General features: G+C 54.6%; 1 protein-coding gene across 2 annotated transcripts in view; it reads left to right on the plus strand.

Annotated features, from left to right (window-relative positions):
* Nucleotides 1–556: 556 nt before the first annotated feature.
* The window catches only part of TBX5 (T-box transcription factor 5), a 42,824-nt gene continuing 23,267 nt past the window's right edge, over nt 557–20,113 (plus strand). Inside the window, exons 1-6 of one of the 2 annotated variants that reach the window (XM_036276989.1) lie at nt 557–1,182; nt 5,161–5,345; nt 6,940–7,034; nt 9,145–9,264; nt 9,994–10,141; nt 13,602–13,754. In XM_036276989.1, the coding sequence (XP_036132882.1) occupies nt 1,032–1,182; nt 5,161–5,345; nt 6,940–7,034; nt 9,145–9,264; nt 9,994–10,141; nt 13,602–13,754 (852 nt within the window). In that variant the 5' untranslated portion in view covers nt 557–1,031. Of the gene's footprint in view, nt 1,183–3,448; nt 3,471–5,160; nt 5,346–6,939; nt 7,035–9,144; nt 9,265–9,993; nt 10,142–13,601; nt 13,755–20,113 lie in introns of those variants that run through there. The other variant, XM_036276990.1, reaches the window with a different exon arrangement.

Below are 20,113 nucleotides of genomic sequence, written 5' to 3' on the forward strand. Positions count from 1 at the left end.
TTCTCGGCGCCGCCGGGGGCGTCTATGCAGGGCCGATTCCCAGCTGACCGAGCGCCGTTCCAGCTGCGCGCAAAAGCTCGCGCGCATCCTCCACGGGGCTGCGTAGAAGTTATGCCCACAGATGATAAAAAAAAGAAAAAAAGAAAAATAAACGTTATTATAAAACAAAATAGAGCTCCTCGTTCCTCTGCAGGCCCTGGCGCTATAATTTTTCTCTGCAGAAATTGCCCCTCCATGCCCACCCCACCACCCACTCGCACCCCGCCCCCACCACGCCGCGCTGGGCCCACTTTCGTCCCCGGACTTAGCTAAAGGACCATTCGAAGAATGGACTTTTTTCTCAGCAAGAAACACTACAGCCGACTCTCTTTCTTCCTCCCAGCGTCTCTGTGTCATTTCCCCTCCGCGATAACCCAGTAATTACTTCTACGCAGGTCTGCAAGGGGACACTGAGTTACCGCGTCCCAAACCTAACCAGCTACAGAGGCGCCGCAACATTCCCTGGGCGAGAGCTCCTCCTCAGAGAAATAATTTTTAAATAATAAGGAGACTCTCTTGCCTCCTGCAAGAGACCTTGTTCCCCTGGAACAACTTGATTGCTTTCCAATCGTGGGCTGAGGTGGGCTCCCACCTCCCTTCACGAAAAGGTCCCCTCCCCCTCCCTAAGAAAATCGATCTTGGCTCAATTTGTGCCTGAAGTTCGCCACCCCCATTTCCCCAGAGGGCGCTGGGTTTGTTTATTTCTTTATTTATTCCCGTGGCCGAGGCGTCCGGGACTTGTGGCTGCGCAGACCCGGGGACTGATAGGCGAAGACGGAGAGAAATTAACCTCCCGCCACTGCCCCCCAGTCGAGCGTGACAGCGCGGACCGGTTGCGTGACTCGTGACGTCTCCAAGTCCTATAGGTGCAGCGGCTGGTGAGATAGCCGGTATCGCCTGGTTGCCTCTTTATTTTATTGGGGTATGCCTGGTAATAAACAGTAATATTTAATTTGTCGAAGACCACAAACCAACTTCGAGCTGGGAGGTACATGCTACTCTTGACAGACGCTGGAAGAAGGTTTGGCCTAAAAGGGTTCTCTTTTGGGGGTCTTTTCCAAACTCTTCACCTGAGTCCCCCCCACCCCAGCGAGGCGTCACTCCTGGCTTCTGCGCTGGATAGAAGAGGTGGGATTTTTGGAGGTGAGTGTCGCTCTGGAGAGCTTTGGGGAGGAGGGGGGGATAGGTTTCTCTCAACTCTTCGCCTGCCCCCGGCCCCCTAGCTTCCCGCCCTGACTCGGCCCTGCTGAATCCCCCCTCTCAGCGTTGCTACTTCTGGCGGGCGAAATTAGAACGCACTCTCTTGTATTTTGCCCTGAGTGTCACCTGGCACGAATAGATTCCCCCTGGAGGTTTCAAAATCCCAATTTCGCTTGGTGGCCGCACCATCTGTGCTCCACAAACTTCCGCGGATCTGGCTAGGCAGTGATGGGGGGAATCCAGATTTTCCCTCTCAGAGGGGCCTGCAGGTTATTTATGGGAATTTATTTTATCCGAAAATCTCTGAGAATTTACAGGGATTGAAGAGGTCTTTCTGGATTTCCCTTTCCTTTTGCCAGAGATGCAGACATTCCGCCTCGTCCTGAAGCCCTGTTTGTTTTCCGTCTGTGGCCCCGGGGGTCGCCTACTTAGCAAGCCCAGAGTCCTCTGAGCTGACGTTTTGGAAGGGTGAGGGTGTTTTCACAAATAAATAAACAGTCTTGGTGAAAGACTGTTTGCAAACAAACCTGGAAGGTGGAGCGAGAACTGTAGCAAATTCTCGGGTTGGTTTTCTCCGAGGCGGCCCCGCTTTTAGGGTCGGACAATTCACTTCCGAGCTGTGCAACCATGTGTCAGGCCTGCCCGGATTTCAGTCCCGGCGGCCACAGAGGGTTACACCAGGCGGTGCTGATCTCCAAGACGGTTCTCCTCCCTTCATCCCTCTACCCAGACCTTGGCCTGCTCGCCCAAGTCTCTCACCAGAGCCGCAGAAAAGAACAGAGTTGGGGGTACAGGAGATGAGACCCGGAACCCTGACATTTATTCCAAGCACTTGGTGCCCCAGTGTGGGTCTGCTCAGGCTAAGACCTAATTACTGACTGTGTTTACGTTTCTATTGACCTCTTCAACTCGACCCTCAAAATAATACATTGGGGGGGGGCAGGGAGAGGAGCCAAGGGGAGATGAAAACCCAGCCAGCCCCCAATGACTGTTTGATTATTTTAATAAAACTGGGCATTGCCTGTGTACACGTCCCATCCAGCCAGGGAGGTCTGGTGGCTCTGGGGTGGGGGCCAATGGCGATTTCTTGGCATCTTTGATCTCGGCCCCCATCCCAACGCACCTTCACCCTGCCTTCACCCCGGAGTCACTGAGAGTCTGGGTGATGAGTGGGGAGGGGGAGAGATGTCAGGGCGGCTAGCTGCGGCCGGCTGGGCCAGGCGGGGTCACGGAGCCCTCTGTCTTGAGGTCAGCCTCGGAGAGAGAACGCGGGTGAGGCTGCAGAGGCACACGCGGCGTGTGTGTGCACGCGTCCTGCGTTCAGACTCTGTTCTCTGCACGGCCCGCGTCACCGAGATGACTTCCCCGGCAGAAGCCGACTGGTTTGCGATGATTTGTGCAGGAATTTTTGCAGCCACCGAGCCGCACTCAGAGCAGCAGAGATGGATGGACGCTGGGATGGGGGTGGAGAGGAGGGGGTGATCTCCAGGTCTGGGTTTGAGAGTCGTGTTGTGATGTGAGTGTTCGGGAAATCTAATGGAAAATGTGGTTGGGGGAGGGAGTGGGAAGGAATAGGGAGGGAGGGAGGGAGGCAGAGGGAGAGAGAGGGAGAGGGGGAGAGGGAGAGAGAGAGAGAGGGAGAGAGAGAGAGAGAGAGAGAGAGGCAGCGCAGAAGGAGCTAGTTGGATAGGCAATTCCAGTACTTTGTAAGCATCAAGGCAGCCCAACGTCACTGAGCTCAGCTGAGTCGGCTTGTATTTCTGAGAGAGAGAGAGAGAGAGAGAGAGAGAAATATCTTACCTCGGATTCCGGAACTTTAACCCTGAAAGCGGCACACAGAGAGGACTTGGACCATTCCCACGGCTTCCTCTGGTCTCCCAACTTTCCCTCCCCGGGGCTTCCAGGGAGGAGCAGGCCACTGCATTTACCCTATTGAGGGTGCCCCGAGGCTGCTGTTTTGCGTTACTCGGAGCCCTTCTGGCGCCTGACAACTTGGAAGTCTTTAGGGAGAAGGCAGCGCAGAGCGGAGGAGGTGTGTGTTGGAGGTGGCCCGTGGCTGCTGAGGCTCCAGCGGTGGGTGCTCCTTTGTGGGCAGCAGTAGCCGCAGCTAGTCTGGGCAGGCAGTCTCCCGCATAAACCCGGAGCCACCATGCCGGCGCCCCCGCCTCGCGGCCGGCTTCCCTTCTAGGAGCACAAGGGATGTGGTGAATGCACCGGCTTCACCGAGCGAGGTAACCTTGCCCGAGGATGGCCCGGGAGGCTCGGGTGGGAGCCCGCCGGCCGAATGGGCTCCGGGAGGCGCGCCCGCCCGCCCTGCAGCCTCGCCTTGGATTCTGCAGAGTCCGGCTCGCAGGGATTTCCCGGGCCCGGAGCTCTGAGCAGGCAGCGCGGCCGGGGGAGCGGCGTGGTTTCTAGGACGCGCGGCCTGGTTCTGTCAAACCGTATCTCGTTCGCCGGCGCCAGCCCTGAGCTCCCCGCGACCCTGGCGAGGGCGCGGGGTGGGATTATCCCCGTGGCCGGCGGTGCACGGGAGCGCACGTGGGGGGCGCCAGGCCGCCTATCTTTTGTTGTGAGCGCCTGCCGGGCTCCAGCCACTACTTCCCGAAAACCCTAAGGGTGTGGTGAGGGGAGCTCTTGGGAGTGGGGCCTCAGCAGCTGTCCTCGTCCCCCATTTCTGGGTCTGCAGTCACTGCAGACCAGGGGGAGATCTGGCCTTTTGCTCGAGAAGCTGCTGAGATCTGGGGAGCCATCCCTTGCGCCTTGTTCCATCTTCCCGGGTTTCCAGGGAGGAAATCCCTCCTTGGGAACGTACCAGAGATTGGAAGGAGATCAGAGCAGGAGGCTGGCTCATCCGGGTTTGAACAGCTCTGCAGCTGCTATTTTGTGTATCCCCACGTCCTCTGTCTGCAAACCCGAACCATTCTGCGCGCTGCCTGGGACCGAGGCGGCCGATTCCATGCCAGAAGCCCAGGATTTTGCGGGGACCCATTTTGTCTTCGCCAATGCCCAGCTTGGGCCTGCGCTTGCAGCGAGCTAGGCCCAGCCGGAGCTCGGAGAAGCTCCCTGTGGCCTGGCCGTTCAACAAAATGCCCGACCCGGGCTGGAGAGTAGAGAAAGCCGGAGGGAACGCGCGCGCCCCGGGCGGCGGCAGAGCGCCTGCCACCGGCACCCAGTAGCGAGACTGCCTCGGAATTGCTGCCCCGCGCTTTCCAGAAGCCTGGCTGTCTTTTTGCTTTTTAACGTTACTTAAGGTTGGGCGAAAGGGAAGGACTCTTACTGTTAAAGGACTTCTCATTTTAAGGCCTGCAACTGATCAGCGATGAACGTGAATTCCCTTTCGGACAGGTCTCTCGATCTGCAAATCTTTCCCCTCCTAAGTTTTTGGTTTTGCAAGAGGCGGGTTATTTCAGACATTTTGCCTGCTGCTCAAAACTATTGCGCTTTCGAGTTTTCCTAGACACAGCTCTGACGACCTCCTGTAATTCGACGAAGAAAACATTTTCTTTCTCCAAAGGACACTAGGTTTTTGTTTTGTTTTTGGTTCATACCCAATGGCTTCCAAAAATACCCTGGCCTTATCTTTATTGGCTCTTCCAGAAGTCCAGACAAATTTGACGGGCAGCTGGCTTATCACGGGGAGCCTGCGCAGGGGAGATGCGGGCCTCGCCTCCTCCGGGTCTGACGCGGGTCTTGCGCAAGAGGTTGTGCGTGATCATAAAGTAATAGTAATGATAATAATAAGGGGACCTTCTGCAGCCTCCTTCAGCTGGGAACAGAGGTGTTGGTTGCTGGGAAGGGGGCTCTAAGTGCTCCTTCTTGTTACTTGAACTGCTCCTCCAACCTTCTCCCCCTCTCTCTTTCTCTCTCTCTCTCTCTCTCTCTCTCTCTCTCCCCCCCCCTCCCCTTGCTTCCTGTCCACAGTTCAGGAGCCCGTGCGGTCACAGGGCCCCGGGTACACCATGGCCGACGCAGACGAGGGCTTTGGCCTGGCGCATACACCCCTGGAACCTGACTCAAAGGATCTACCCTGCGACTCAAAACCGGAGAGCGCGCTAGGGGCCCCCAGCAAGTCCCCGTCGTCCCCGCAGGCCGCCTTCACCCAGCAGGTAAGGAGACCTGCGCCTAGGGGCGTTCGGAAGAAACCAAAGCTCTTCTTGCGGGGGAGGTGGGATTGGTTACCCACTGCCCCTAATTGTCCCCTTTCCTTTTTATCCCCACTCACACCTTCCTTTGCCCTGCCTCCCCAAATACTAGTTTATTCCAATCCACTTTATTACAAATATCTTTATGGCAGGAGGATTTTTGAAATGCATTTAAGTTGTTAGAGAAGCCTTCATTGCCCAGCTATTTGGGGGCAGCTAACAAGAACCCAGATCCTTCCTTTCCCGATGCACTAGGTGTAGAGTGGGCCCTGAGTTCCTCATTAAGGGCCAGGTCAGCGGCCGCTTCAGGCCAGCATGAGCGATGGCTTGACCCCTCTTCAGATCTTCCGTAGCCTTCGCCTCCGCCCGCCTCCTCCGCGCCGCCGCCCAGACCCGCGCGGGGCCCCATTTGTCTTGCGCTGGGGCCTGGCCGGCTGGCGCGCACGGCTGTGCCGAGAGGGCGCAGGGAGCCTCGGGCTCGCCAGGCTGGAAACTGGGCCCGGTGCACTGGGCGCCTGGCGGCCCCTGTAGACCTCGATGGTTTTAAATAAGCTGTCAGATGGCGCGAAGCTGGTGACTCAACCAGAAGAGATACTTGGACAAAGCTAAAACCCTTCTTGGGGATTTCGCTGTCCTTCCCGGCTAGTTCATCGCCTCTCTACTTTGCCCTTCGCGGGTCTCAGGAAAAGATGCCTATTTGTAGAGAAGCCGAGAGAGCAGGGGGCACGCCGTTTTGGAAACGTGGATGCTTTTTTCTCTTTTTCTAGAAGAGCAAATTCACTCCTTTAGAGATTATTCCGAAACGAAGACGTGGAGTATAATTTTGGGGGGGGATCACTTTTGCAAAATAACTCTTAGTTAAAAGCAGAGATGTTACATGGCTGAAGCTGTGCTCATAATTAAAACGGCTTGAGTGAAGGCGGCTAGGTGGGGGGAGGCCTAGAGAGTTTATTAATCTGGTCTTTTGAGCATTCATTTTTGTCTTGGACTGCGCCAACCTATTGTCACCATACACATTTTTACATTTAAAGTCGCACCTGTGTCTCTATTGTGCCACCATGGTGAGAATAAACACGCACACGTACAGTATTTGCACGCCTGTATGTTTGCGTGTGGACATAGGAGTCGCCATGAAAATATCCAAGTGGGTTTTCCAGATTGAGGGTTTTTCTCTTTAGTTGCATTCTGGCTAAAGTGGATTGAGACTGGTCTCATTTTTTTTCTCAGCCCCATCCCCACATTGGACTTTTTGGAGCACCCCATGGCCAGTTTTTTGTTTGTTTGTTTGTTTGTTTGTTTCTCTAGTCTTGTGTAGGTGACATTAGAAAGAGACCCTCCCCCCACCCCCACCATGGAGCATATGTGAGGATTCCCGGGCAGGGGCTGCCGGGGCTCCAGAGCCCAGGAGGCTCTGCAGTGGGGCTGGGGGCAGTTTTCAGCCTCTGAGCCCACTAGCTCCAGAGGGGAGGAGGAGAAGTCTGTGTGTTTGGGGGCAGTTTGGGGAACCAAGGCCCACGGTCTCTGGGCTTGTCTGTGTGACTTTCTCTCCTCCCTCTAGGGCATGGAAGGGATCAAGGTGTTTCTCCATGAAAGAGAACTGTGGCTGAAATTCCATGAAGTGGGCACAGAAATGATCATAACCAAGGCTGGAAGGTGAGTCCGGGCTTCTGTGGAGGTGTAATGGAGAGGCGGTGAGAGAGAAGAGGAGGTGTCTGGGGGAGAAGAGAAAGGAGAGCCAGAGAGATATTAGACTGTATTTTGTTTGACTGGATTCTGGTGAAAGAGGGTCAGAGAATTCCTCCAGTGATCTCCATTAGGGTGGGAGAAATACCTGGAAGGGTCAACTGCGGAAACACGTATTTCTTCCAACTGGGCATTTCTTCCACCACTTACATAAGGAGAACCAAGAGCTTCGGAGGCTGTGCTGTGTGGACGGATTAGTAATGGGAGAGAGAGAGAGAGAGACGGGGGGGAGAGAACGGAAAACAGAGGTGCAGAGAGGACTCAGAGATGAGACCAGGTTTCAGTCTCGATCCTTCGCCCCCATCCTCCTTCCCACCCTCCCTGACCTTGGAGTGGTTCCAGAGTTCCGCCCGATTGCCCAAGTCTGAATCGCTGAATGTATTCGCTACCTCTTCCATTGTTTATAGAAAGCAGGCGAAGCCTTTGAAACTGAGCCGGGGCTCGGCCGGGCTCTATATACAGACACCGATAAACACGGCAGTTTCGCCGAGAGACTCACCCTGCAGTTCCTTTTTAAAGCTCGCGGAGTTGCAGCCAGAAACGCTAAGCTTCTGGGGGAGGGGGCGGGAGACCGGCCAGCTCTGCACCTCGGTGTCTGAGTGCGCGCTCGCTCGGGTGCCCAGCCCTGGGCACAGCCTGGCCACTTCGCCAGCCATACCGCACCGGCCCTCCGCGTGCCGAGGGGCAGAAAGCCCCTCGCTGACCCAAAACGGGCGCAGGAAGCCAGAGAGGCCGATAGGCCCGAGCCGCTGAGTGTGTGAAGGGGGAGGGTGGAGCCGCCTCTCCAGACGCCCCCGGCTCTCCAGCCCGAAGCCTCCCGCAATAAACTGACAACAGTGACATTTATTATTATTTGAAATTAAACAATGTCTGCTCCCCCGCTCGGCCTGGGTGAACTAGGAGGCGCGTTCTGTTTATACCAGAGAACGAAGGTTTTCTTCCCATTCCGCCCGGGAAGGAAAGCCTGGCCTGGGCCTCCTTCCCCGGAGCCTGAGCCGAGAGGATTTAACTATAAAAGGCCTGCGCGGCCTCCCGTCCCTCCGCCTCTGGGCGCGCGCGCTCGGGCAGATAAACACCGAGGCCTCGGCTCAAAGGCTTGAGGGAGAGGCCGCCACTCACCCCTTCCCGCCATCCCTGAGCGGGTTGGGATCCAGCCCCTTACCCTTTCACCCCGGCCAGCCTCGGGAGTGCCTGTTTGCCAGGGCGCAGCGTTCCCGTGTGGGACGGGAGTTCGGGGCGCGCCTGTGCGCGGAGAGGCAGTGGGCGCAGCGCACGCGGGTCTGGGCATCGCTTTCCCAACCACCCGCTCCTCTTTCTGCAACCAAATCTGGACGGATTTTGAATTTCTTTGCCGAGGAACGGAGATTTTAGGCTGTCCAAGGCAGAGCGCCTTGGAGAACATGGGGGGCATTTAGGAGTCAGTGCCCGCGAGATTCGTGGTGGAGGTCACCACCCGAGTATCCTCTGGGGCGGAGGGCTGAAGCCAGGGCAGGACGTGTGTGGGCACCCACGTGTGTTCGGTCCCTAAGGTACACACACCTTGGTGTCCACGTGACCTGGCAGTGATGCCCAGAGCGGCCAAGGCACCTGGCTGGGTGGAGGGAAAAGCCAGCTTTTTACCCAAGAAGCCTCCTCCTGCCCCCAATTTAAAAAGTAGGTGTCTGGCTCTGCAAAGGGCATGAAGCAAGGGTGGAAATGGGGGTCCCACGCGGGTTTTCTTCAAAACCAGTTCTCCAGGAGCTCTGCCTCTGGTTTCTATTTTCTGCCCAGACCTAGTCGCCAGCCGGCCTGTTTCTTCGCCTTCCTCCTCCCCGGAACTCCAAGGGAAACCCGGGGTGGATCAGGGCCAGCGCGGAGTGGGGGCCACTGTTGTTTTCCACGTTTCTAAAGGAATCTTTTGAAATGTGTGGCCTTGCTCTTCAGTATATTAGCTTTAATCCCCCCCCCATTTCTCCCTCCCTCTCTCTCTCTCCTTCCCTCCCTCTCTGTCTGGATTCTTCCTCCTTCGCCTCTCTCTTAGGCGGATGTTTCCCAGTTACAAGGTGAAGGTGACTGGCCTTAATCCCAAAACGAAGTACATTCTCCTCATGGACATCGTCCCGGCTGACGACCACAGATACAAGTTTGCAGATAATAAATGGTAGGCCCCGGACCGCAGGTGGGGATGGCGCTCTCCCCACGGACCCAGACGCAGGGTTAGCTCCTCCTGTGCAGGGGATGCTTTTGCCGCCCATCCGGTCGCATCCCCTGACCTCACTCTGACAGGGAGAAAGAGTAGCCATTAGCCCCCATTTTAGAGACGAGAAAACTGAGGCCCAGAGGGGGAAAGTGCCCATGTGTCTACTGCTGCCCCCGCGGGTTGCCGATTTTTAAAAAGGGTATTGTTACCAAGTGCTGGAGGTATTTGGGGGTATAAAACCATTTACAGTTACTTTTTATGAGTTACCCGCTTTGAACATGCCTTTTTATGAAATTGCAAAATCGGCCCGTGGTATTTGAGTAAAACAGGCAAGAGCGGAGAGGAGAGGCCCATTCCCTTGCCAAGAGTACAGGGGCTTGACGAGGAAGCCCCCTTTGAAAGCCCTCGAGGAGTTTTCCATGACTTTTTTTGCACACCGAGGCTCCCAGAACCCGCCAATTGTTTGTGGGCAGCGAGAAGCTGTGAGGCCCAGCGCGCCCCTGGTGCTGGGGGAGGGATGAGGAGGAAGGAAAAAGAGCCAGGGAGGGTAGCTCGTCTGGAGACCAGCGCGGGACAAGGGAGACCTGAGGGTCAGGCCATTTCCAAATCATTCTCACGTTCAGCAGTCTGGGCCTGGCGCGGGACCGGCCAGCTCCACGGTGCGCTAAGGCGGGGTGTTCCTTGGTGTAGGTCGGTGACCGGCAAAGCGGAGCCTGCCATGCCCGGCCGCCTGTACGTGCACCCAGACTCGCCGGCCACTGGGGCACATTGGATGCGGCAGCTCGTCTCCTTCCAGAAACTCAAGCTCACCAACAACCACCTGGACCCATTTGGGCATGTAAGTACCTGGCGCAGCCCAGCCTGGCATCCTCAGGTCCATCTCTCTCTTTCTCTCCTTCTCTCCTTGGCTTCTTGAACCCACCAGCTCCTTTCCTCGCTTTGTTTACTTCACTTCCTTAGTCTTTTTGTGCCCCTGGTCTCTGGATCTGCCCCGCCTTTCTCCTCTTTGCTGTGCCTTATTTCTCACTTTCTACCAGCTTTCCACTGTCCCTCTTCTCTCTGTTCCCACCTCTCTCCCTTGAGACATTTGCCCCTCTGCAGTCCTCCCTGTGGTCCACTGTCCCACAGTCTGATCTGTTGTTGGGGGGGATGGAGATGGGGCCCCAGTTCTGGCCTAGGCTCACACTGCGTCCCCGCCAGCCTTTGCCTTTGCTGAGGGACAGGGGTCACAGTGACAGAAGTGGCACATTCCGGGCCTGGATGCTGGGGCTGGGAACTGGGTCTGTGCCCCAGTCCCATCTGTGACTAGGGGTGGGGCTGTGTTTCAGTCCTACAGAAAAAATCATGGTCACACTCACCCAGGGGGCACCCAGCACAGAGGGCACAGAGACCAGACCGGGTGGGAGCCATACACCTCCCCCACCCCCTCCGAATCCTGCCTTAGTGTTGGGAGGTTCCAGCTGAGACGGAGTCCCCAGGGCACCTGCCCCCTCTGTCACAGATGGGCAGAACTCCCCACCAGAGGCCAACTCTGGTGCCCCTGCTCCTTCTAGCTGGATACTCTTGGGCAGACCTGTTTTTTTTTTTCTCCCAAACTTCCAACTTTTCTCTTCCCCCAACAATGTCCCCAGCAGGCAAACCTGGGCCAGGGTCCCGGGGAACCCTCTGCAACTGCATACAGGATATGAGTGTGCAGACGCCCAGCCTCCCAGACACGTGTCACTTTTAGCAAATGCTCCAAAGGGCATCGCCCTCTCTTCCCTAAAGAACAACAAATGGAGAACCAAACACTGATTTTTAGGAAAATATCCCCAAAACTCATTGCTAGAAAGAATTCATCAACAGGACAGAACATAGACTCTGAATCCAGTGTTTAGCACCCTTAGCTGGGTGCTACCACTATCCATGTGGCCACTTGGTCATAAAGCTTTGGACCCTCACAGCAGCCTGGGGAGGGGGCCTGGAGGCCAGCAGTACGCAGCTGCTGGGGAGGGGAGGGGACTTGCCCAAGGTCCTACAGCTTGTATTTGGGAAGAGGATTTGAGGCTAGGTCTCTAATTACAAAAGTGCTCCCTGTCCTGCTATGTTCTCTAGACAGAATGGACAGAAACATGGTCCCCGGTTTGGGGACACGAGGGGACTGGGTGGGAATGGGTTCTACCAGGAGGGAGGTCAGTTTGTGAAGGTCCAAATGAGAAATCTGTCCCTGTGGGAAGGGGACAGCGGGGCGCTCCACAGCTGCGCGCAAAGCCCTTGGCTGGCGGGGAGACTGGACCGCTGGCCACTGGAGCAGAGAGGAGAAAGGCCGGTTCCCTTGCTGACGGAGCGCTCAGAAGGGTGCAGAGGGGCCGTTTCTACGGGAAAACACAATGCAGGTCCCCTCTCCGTTTAAAGCTGGGTGTTTGGTCTGCAGCGTCCTGCAAGCTGGCGCACCCCAGAACCGAAAGGCTTGCGTGGGCGTCGTACTGCGGGTACTGAGCCGATCCTTTAGATGACGGGCTGGGGAGAGCCGGGACTACTTTGTGCAGGCCCCACATGTACCTTCCGGCTGCTTGGCCTTCTCTCTGGAGGCTGGGACGCTGTTGTGGGGACCTGCGTGGGATTTGGTGGCAGGGAGCGGGACTGTCCTCTGGCCCCAATTTGTATCCTAGCTTTCTCTCTGTGGTTCTGGGAGCACCTTTGGGGTCATGCGGGGGTGGACACCTGGGGAAGGTGTGCAGCGCCCCCCAGCCCCCCAGCTGCGGGCACCTGTGGGGGTCTCAGGTCCTTTAGAGTGCTCTGAGCTCCCCCGCTGCCCCGCATTCCCACCCCAAACTCCGGACTTGGAGTCCTGAGCCGCCCTAATGAAATTAGGAGCCATTAGATCGCCCTCGCGCTGAAGTCTCCACATTGTCCCTGGCCGTCAAAGCAATTTGGCTAAGCCGGGACGATGGCCGCGCCGGCCGGGGGCTGCGGCGGCCCGCGGGCCCCGCTGCGTCTCCCCGCTGCGTCTCTCTGTCGCCACGCCGCCCCGGCCAGTGTCGCTATCGGTCAGGCAGGCGGCCGGGCTGCGTAGGCCCGAGATTAGAGCGGCGCAGCCGGGATCCGGGAGCCCGGGGGCCCTCCCTCTCCTCCCGCCGGGTCTCTAGGGTTGGCCGGAGAACCCTGCCCCAGGGTCATCAATGCAAATAATTAAAGACACCCAGACAGCCTCCGCCACGGCGGCCTTCGGTCCTGGGGAAAAGGCAGGCCAGGTTTCCAGCGTTCAACGCGGCGATTCGCCCCGTTCGGTGGGTCTAGATCAGAACCTTTTGGTAAATATTAGCGGCCACAGCCTTCCCGGAACATCCAAACCCAGGCGTCATCAGAGCGACGACCCCAGTTTCTTAGTAAGGATGCTCGCCGCCTCAGAGCCCTGCTCCCGCCAGATCGTGCGCCTGGAGGCCCCTCCTAATACCGGTGCTAGAGGTGGGAATAGGGCAGCACAGCAGCCAGACCCGCTTTCCCTAGGAGCACCCCAAACACGGAGACAGAAGGGAAGGAGACAGAACATTCCCAGGAAAGTCGGTGCAGCAGTTCTGTCTGGGGCCACGTCTGGAGATAATTCTGGTTGTGGATCCTGAAATGTTGATAACGTTGGAGAAAGAAGCTTCAGGGCAACCAGTCCCTTGTTTGATGGTGAAGGGGGGGGAGGGTGCTTCTCGATCTCACCCTCCTCAGAGTCCCCTCACCCCATTATCTTCTTTTTTTCACTGACTCTCACCCTTAGCACGTTCTCCAAAGGGCCAAGCCCCTGATTTTTATTCCCGTTCTGCAAGTGCTTGGCGCCTTCTTTTGCATCTCTTAGAGTCGTTGTTTTTCTTTGGGGGCGGGGGAGAGGTATTTGTATGCTTGATTGTTTGTTTGTTTGTTTGTTCCTTCTCTCCTTTAACTCCAAAAATTGTCACCCAGGCTTTCTGGGGGCGCCAGTTCCTTGCTCCAGACTTGCTTTGCTCCCGTTGGGGGCCGAAAGTGCCCTACGCAGGGAGTTAATTTATTAAGCAAACTTTATTAAGAATTCTGATTTACTGCCGTGTGTGCTTTGGGTAGATTCCTGGAATATTACCCTGGCTTTTTCGGTTGGAAATTGTCATTTTTGAAATGTTTCTTTTTAATGAAATCACTGGACCCTTTTCAAAACAGGAGGGGAAAAAAAAATCGGACTATTTTTCGAGAGCCTAGATGGGGAGGCTAATTTTGGGGGGCGGAGAGCAGGGTTTTATCTGGAAACAAAGGGGTTTTCATTTTTCTTACAATCTCATTTTCTTTATTATTTTTAGATTATCCTAAATTCCATGCACAAATACCAGCCCAGATTACACATCGTGAAAGCGGACGAAAATAATGGATTTGGCTCAAAAAATACTGCTTTCTGCACCCACGTCTTTCCTGAGACGGCGTTTATCGCGGTGACTTCCTACCAGAATCACAAGGTAAGCCCAGTACCCAGGAACCGAGTGTCTGGCGCTGCTGGCTCCTGTGCAGGGCTCTGCAGGGTCTCTTATGAAAACGCCAGGCTTAGGGCTGCTGAGTCTATACAGCGGGCACCCCTGCCCGGGCGGCTGGGCCTGGGACAGAGCTCCAGCCCAAGGATCATAGCTGTTTTGTACTATATTCAGGGGTTTGGCATCTCTCTCTCTCTCTCATGCACCCCAGTTAGAAACACAGTTATCAAACCACAGATGTCCGCACACTCAACTACAACAAGGAGACATCCCACCACCCTCAAGAAATGATCAGTGAGAAAAAGGTCACTTTATTGCATGACCCTGTGCTCTTGGGTGGGAGCCCGGGGCCACCCTTCCTGGGGCCACTGTTCTGTTGGGATCTGTCTCCTCCCCTCCGTCCACTCTGCCTTTTGGATGCCTTTCAACTCCACTTGGGGCAGGTGGCACAGTTGCCGGAAACCTTGGGCTTGGATTTTCCACATGCTTCTCTAATGGGCTTCAGGGATTTCTGATCCACCTCCCCCACCCATCACATGCTAAAGCAAGGTTTGCATTGTTAAAGCAAAAACAAAAACAAAACTGAGCAAGCTGTGCCACCAGCAGCCTAGATCTCCGCTCCCAGGACTTCGATAGGGTCCTGCAGAACCACAGCTCGGTGAGGGTGAGGGGGTCATGCTCGCAGTCAGTGTGTGCTTGGGGAGAAGGTGGCTGCAGTTTGGGCCGGAGGTGATGGTGTCAGATCCTATGCTGTTGGCATTTCAAAGCTTGACAGTGACCTTGGAATAAGGCGCCGCATCACCACAGGTTGGGGAGTGTCCTCCATTCTTCCTCAGGAGGAGGGCTTGTCTTGACGTGTCATGGTCTATGTCTGTTCTTTAGAAACCCCGGGGCGCGTGGATTCATTGCCTGGGGTCGGGGCAGGACTGAATGATTCCTAAGGCTTGTTATGAAGAGAGCTGGAGTCTGTAAAGGCAAGATATGGGTGCTGGGAGGGGCCGCAGCCACTGTGGGCTGTAGACTGTTCAGAGTATGAAGCAGTGATATGGGGTTAGAGGGTCCCGTATGGGATCCGAGAGGGTGGGTCACGTGGACAACGGAAGGAAATGGACTTGGGAATGGTGCTGCCCCTCCCCCTCCACAGCTCCTGGCCCCACCTGCAAGATAAGGAAGTCACAGGGGCTGCAGAACCAGGCAGGAGAGGCCAGTAGGGTGAAAGGGCCCTGCAGCCTCCAGTCACCCCGTGGAGGTCATTCCAGCCTGGACTGGGTGTCAGGTCAGCCCCCTGGTGAGGCCAGGGTGGTTACAAGATGCTGTGGGGTCATCTCCAAATTCAGATTGTCAGCGAGCGGGCCAAGGTGTGATGGATGGTCCCTTCTAGGCCACAGGCCTGTCTGGGAACCCAAGTCTCGAGAGAGCTTCCCTCCAGGAGAGAACTCGCTCTCCCCAAAAGGCAGTTCCTTTCTGAGGAGGAAAGAGGATTTGGCTGGGTTGTCCCCATCTGTTGAGCCGACAAGAACAAAAACATGAAGACTGAGGACCCTGAACACTGCACAACCGTTTCGGGCTCATTTGAGTCTGGTCGCTGGCAACCTGTTCCCCCTGTCGCGCTGTACACCATGTGTAACCGCGGTGACAGTCACAGGGCCTGGAAAAAACAGCAGCGAGGATGCTCCTTCCCATATATACATATGCTTACAGGCTCCAAAAATATATCATATTTCCCCCCCTCAACAAAGCCCAGGTTCATACAGAAAGGACAGGAAGTGGTGGACACATGACAGTGACCTGCTAAAGAAACGCATGGATGGTCAGATCCTTTGGGGGAAATTCCTCATTTTTGTGTCCATGGGGCATGCGTAGATCTGGGGGAGTTCTCTCCGTGTGTGTGTGTGTGTGTGTGTGTGTGTGTGTGTGTGTGTTTACAGCTTTATTGAGGAAACTAGCACCATAACCACTTGTGACTATACCCAACACCTTCCAAATTTCTATTTTTTCTTCATCTTTAAACATTCGATTTATTGGGGTTACATTGGTTACTAACATTATACACACTTCAGCTGCACGGCATCATCATGAGATAGCTGTGTGCCCCATCACATTTCTGCTGAAAAAATGTTTCCAATGAACGTATTTCGCGGTGTCCCTGCACGAAGGCATGGCTGTCCCGCGGGCTGTGTGCGCGTGCGTGACCAGCAGAGTTTAGGGGTCGGTGTCTAAATGTTCACGGGTCCACAGTGTGCATCTCCAAATACGCATGTGGGTGTTTGTGCCTTTGACGACCACACACGGGAATCTTTCTCTTCCTGTGTTGGTTGGTTCAGGGGACTCGGTTACACGGCACAGACAGGTCTTTCACCAGCCTGACGTCTGAAAGGGGGATTTCACGGGAGACAACTTTGCGTCACTCTCCTCGCTGGGAGGTTCCCCCCACTTTGCAGTCGTGGGGTGTGCCAGGCACCTACCTTCTTTGTCAGGAGAAAGTCTGCAGCAGTACAGTTTTCCCGTTCGAGTCCAGGGGTGCTGCCAACGTGCCCCATGTGGATATATGATGTGTGACCTAAATCGGCGGGCCAGCCCGAGTGTGATTTGTGGACTCTGTCTCGATACTTTATGGTGCCACCTGGGCTGGGTGTCAAGACCCCTGACTTCCTGGGTAGAAGCCACCTGAGCTCCTCCGCGGGGTTAGTGGGACTCCGCGTTGAAATCCATTTGACTTCCAGCTCGTTGCTTAACTCAGCTGTCCCCATCTGTAAAATGGGGATAGTGAAAGATGACCCGTTAGTATCGTCGTGAGGATCCCAGGAGTTCCTCCGTGGAAGTGTGGAGAGCAGACCCCGGCACGGGGTGAGCACAGGGTGTTAGTGACCATTCCACTGACCGACTGGGTCACTGATCGATTGATTCCAGGGCAGCTCCATCCAAAACGCAGGCAGGCTCTGGAAAACTCCTGCCCTGCCTCGTTCAGAATCTGAAAGACTGAGATTTTCATTAAGTTCCTATGCCTGTGGTCGCGAAACCACCCAAGGTTAGTCTTTGGGGCTTCGTTCATGCGCCCGAGCATGTCGTCAGTGTAGGGACCCTTTGCCCAGCGTCGTGCTTTAGACAAGGGAGCGGGGAAAGACAGGCGGTCTGCGTGACCCCATTGCCAGGGCAATTAGGGAACGTGGGAGCCACCGTTTGTTTCTGGGTGAAAGGGCCCGGTGGTCACAAGGATCTCCGCGTGGTCGCGGGTACCAGGTGGACGCGGGCATGCGGCCGAGTTCATTGCTGAGGCTGCGGTCACACACCGGTGTACACGGGCTGCTAATGGCGCAGTGCATTTCCTCAGCCCAGCTGCGATCCCGGGCTGGATTTGGGGGTTATTTCCCCAGATGGTTGACAGCTTGAAAAAGATATTTAAAAACTCGAATCTTCCCCAGCGACGTTTGCTCTGTGAAACGCGTTTTTGTAAGGTCTCTCCCTGGGGTTGTCAGCAGCTCCGGGAGCAATCCCTAGAAATATTTAGGTGTTAAAAAAAGGTCACGTGAGCTTCCCATTCCCCTGCTCTTGCGACAATGGCTATGTATGCGCGCATGCCTGTCCCCCGATATTAACTTACTTTGCCATTAAAAGGCATTTTCCTCCTGCTTAAATCATTGTGCAAAGGAGCCTGTATTTATGAGGTATGAGCTTGCTGGTCGGGACCAGGAAATGAACCCCTAATAGAGAGACATAATTAAGATTTTTGGCCCTCGTGAGGGTTTTTGCTTTTTTTTTTTTTTTTTTTTTCAAAAGCAAGAATTCACAACAATTATTCTCATTAATTTTTACAACCTCTGTCTCCCTGGTTGGAGCTGGCATTTATATTTGTATTTCCCCCCTCCCCCAGCCCTCCCCCGGATATCCGGTTCTCTGCTCACGGCAGAGGGAGTGCATGTGTAGGATGAGTGGAAATCGGTTTCGGGGAGCCTTTGGGTGGAGCCCAGACATCGCAGTGTATCTGTTTGTGTGTTTGCGTGCCCGTGAGTGACCTAGCCCATACGCGATGTGTGAAAAGAGAAAGTCAAGAACAGGGTTATTATTATGGCCCTGGCCGGGTTGGCTCAGCAGTTAGACCCGGGTTCGGTTCCTGCTAAGGGCGTGTACCTTGGTTGCAGTTTGTCCCTGGCCCGGTTGGGGTCGTGTGGGTGGAAACCACCCGATGTGTCTCTCTCACATCGATGTGTCTCTCTCTTCCTCCCTCTCTCCCTCCTGCTCTATCTGAAGATAAATGCAAAAGTGTCCTCGGGTGAGGATTCAAAAAACCCCAAAAAACAGGGTTACTGTGTGGATCAAAATAAAGATGACTTTGTTATGACGAAATAAGACAGGCATATATGAAATAAGACAGACACTGTCACCTGCAGCTAAGCTGGCATGTGAACAGTTCTCAAGGGTAATTCTTACGGCCTGTAGGCATCTAGATGAGGTCTCCAAAGCCAGACTCCGTAAGAGCAGCACCGCTCAGCGTCCAGAGCAAACCGTGCCTGCCCTGTGCAGTCGGGGTTCTGCAGGCCGTGGTGACGGTGCAAGAATGAGGTGGCAGAAAACTGAGGTGCAGGCAGTGGGTTTGAGCAAAACATTTGGTCTGAGGAAATATCAAAACCCACCCTTTTCTTTTTCCCTCGGGTAGTGTTTGTGTCCTGAGCTCCTGGTGGAGCGGTGACATGGTGGACTGGGCATTAGTTCCGACCTGAGGCCACACCCCGTTTGTCTTCAGTACTCTCGGGGACTGGCCTCAGGGACTGTGGGGAAGGGAGACATAAGGAATGAGTAGTGCAAGATCTAATTTTTTCTGTCTTTTTTTTTTTGATTAATCCTCACCCGAGGATATTTTTTCCACTGATTTTTAGCGGGAATGGGAGAGAGGGAGGAGGGAGAGAGAAAGAGAGAAAGAGGAGAGAGAGAGAGAGACATCGGTTGGTGCCCCAACCCAGGCACATACCCTGGATCGGAATCAAACCTTCGACCTCCGGCGCGCGGGCCCACACGCTAACCACAGAGCACGCCGGTCAGGACACACATCTAGTTTTCTCATTAGATCTTCAGTGGTCTAATTTTTACTCAACGTTTGGAGAACCCCCTCCTTTTTAAAAACGTAATTTATGGTCAAGCGGGTTGCATTTTATTGTGACAAAACCTGAGTGGGAAAGAGAGCCCCACTAGGTGATGGGCTTTTAGACTCAAAACAGAACTGGCCTCGTGTGCATTTTATTTTATTTATTTATTTATTTTTATCTTCACCCGAGGACATTTTTTTCCATTTTTTTGTTCAGATAGAGTGGGAGGGAGGGAGGGAGAGAGAGAGAGACAGAGAGACAGAGAGAGAGAGAGAGAAACATCGACGTGAAAGGGACACATCGAGTGGCTGCCACCCACACGACCAACCAGGGCCAGGGACAAACTGCAACCGAGGTACATGCCCTTAGCGGGAACCGAACCAGGGTCTTCCTGGACCGCAGACTGACGCTCTAACGGCTGAGCCAAACAGGCCAGGGCCCTCGTGCACATTTTAAAGACTGTTTTTCAAAAGGGATTTTGTATTATTTTCTACTCATTCTGAAGAGTCAAGTCAAAATCAGAAAGCGGCAGGAATGGGTACGATTTTTTTAGAAACTGCGGGTGAAGGACATGTGTACACATTAATATCCACACGTACAGAGTGGGGCCAAGTAAGTCTACGGTGGTGAGTATGCGAAGCACAGAGTTTCTGCTTGTATTATTATTTCTAAGTTATTGTATTATGTTCCATATGAACAACTGGAAACCTACTTTGGCCCCACCCTATATTAAAAAAATGTAATAGATTTTTTTTTTTATAGCAGTTTTAGGTTTCCAGGAAAGTTGAGCGGAGGTTCACGGGTTTGCTATTTACCTCCTGCCCCCCCTCACACAGCCTCCCCACTGCCAACATCCCCAGCAGAGTGGGACATTTGTTACCATCAGTAGACCTACACTGACACGTGGTGGTCACCCAGACTCCAGTCTACGTGCGGGCTCCCTCTTGGTGCCGTGCGTTCTGTGGGTTTGCACAGACGTCTGATGACGTGTACCCACCATCACGGTCTCACACGGAGCAGTTTCCCGCCCTAAACCTCCCCGCGCTCCTGCCAGACCGCCCTCCCTCCCCACGGCCCAGCACCTGGCAACCACGATCTTCTTACTGTCGCCATGGTTTTGTCCTTTCCAAAATGTCAGATGATCAGAATCATATAACATGCTTTTAAAATATTCAGTTTACACATATATCTATCATGCGTACACACACACACACACATCTACATACTTAGTAATTTTATGCTCATTATAGAGTGCTGGAATTAGAA

The sequence above is a fragment of the Molossus molossus genome, unplaced genomic scaffold (genome assembly GCF_014108415.1).
Source record: "Molossus molossus isolate mMolMol1 unplaced genomic scaffold, mMolMol1.p scaffold_m16_p_22, whole genome shotgun sequence".
In the NCBI taxonomy this organism is placed as follows: domain Eukaryota; kingdom Metazoa; phylum Chordata; class Mammalia; order Chiroptera; family Molossidae; genus Molossus; species Molossus molossus.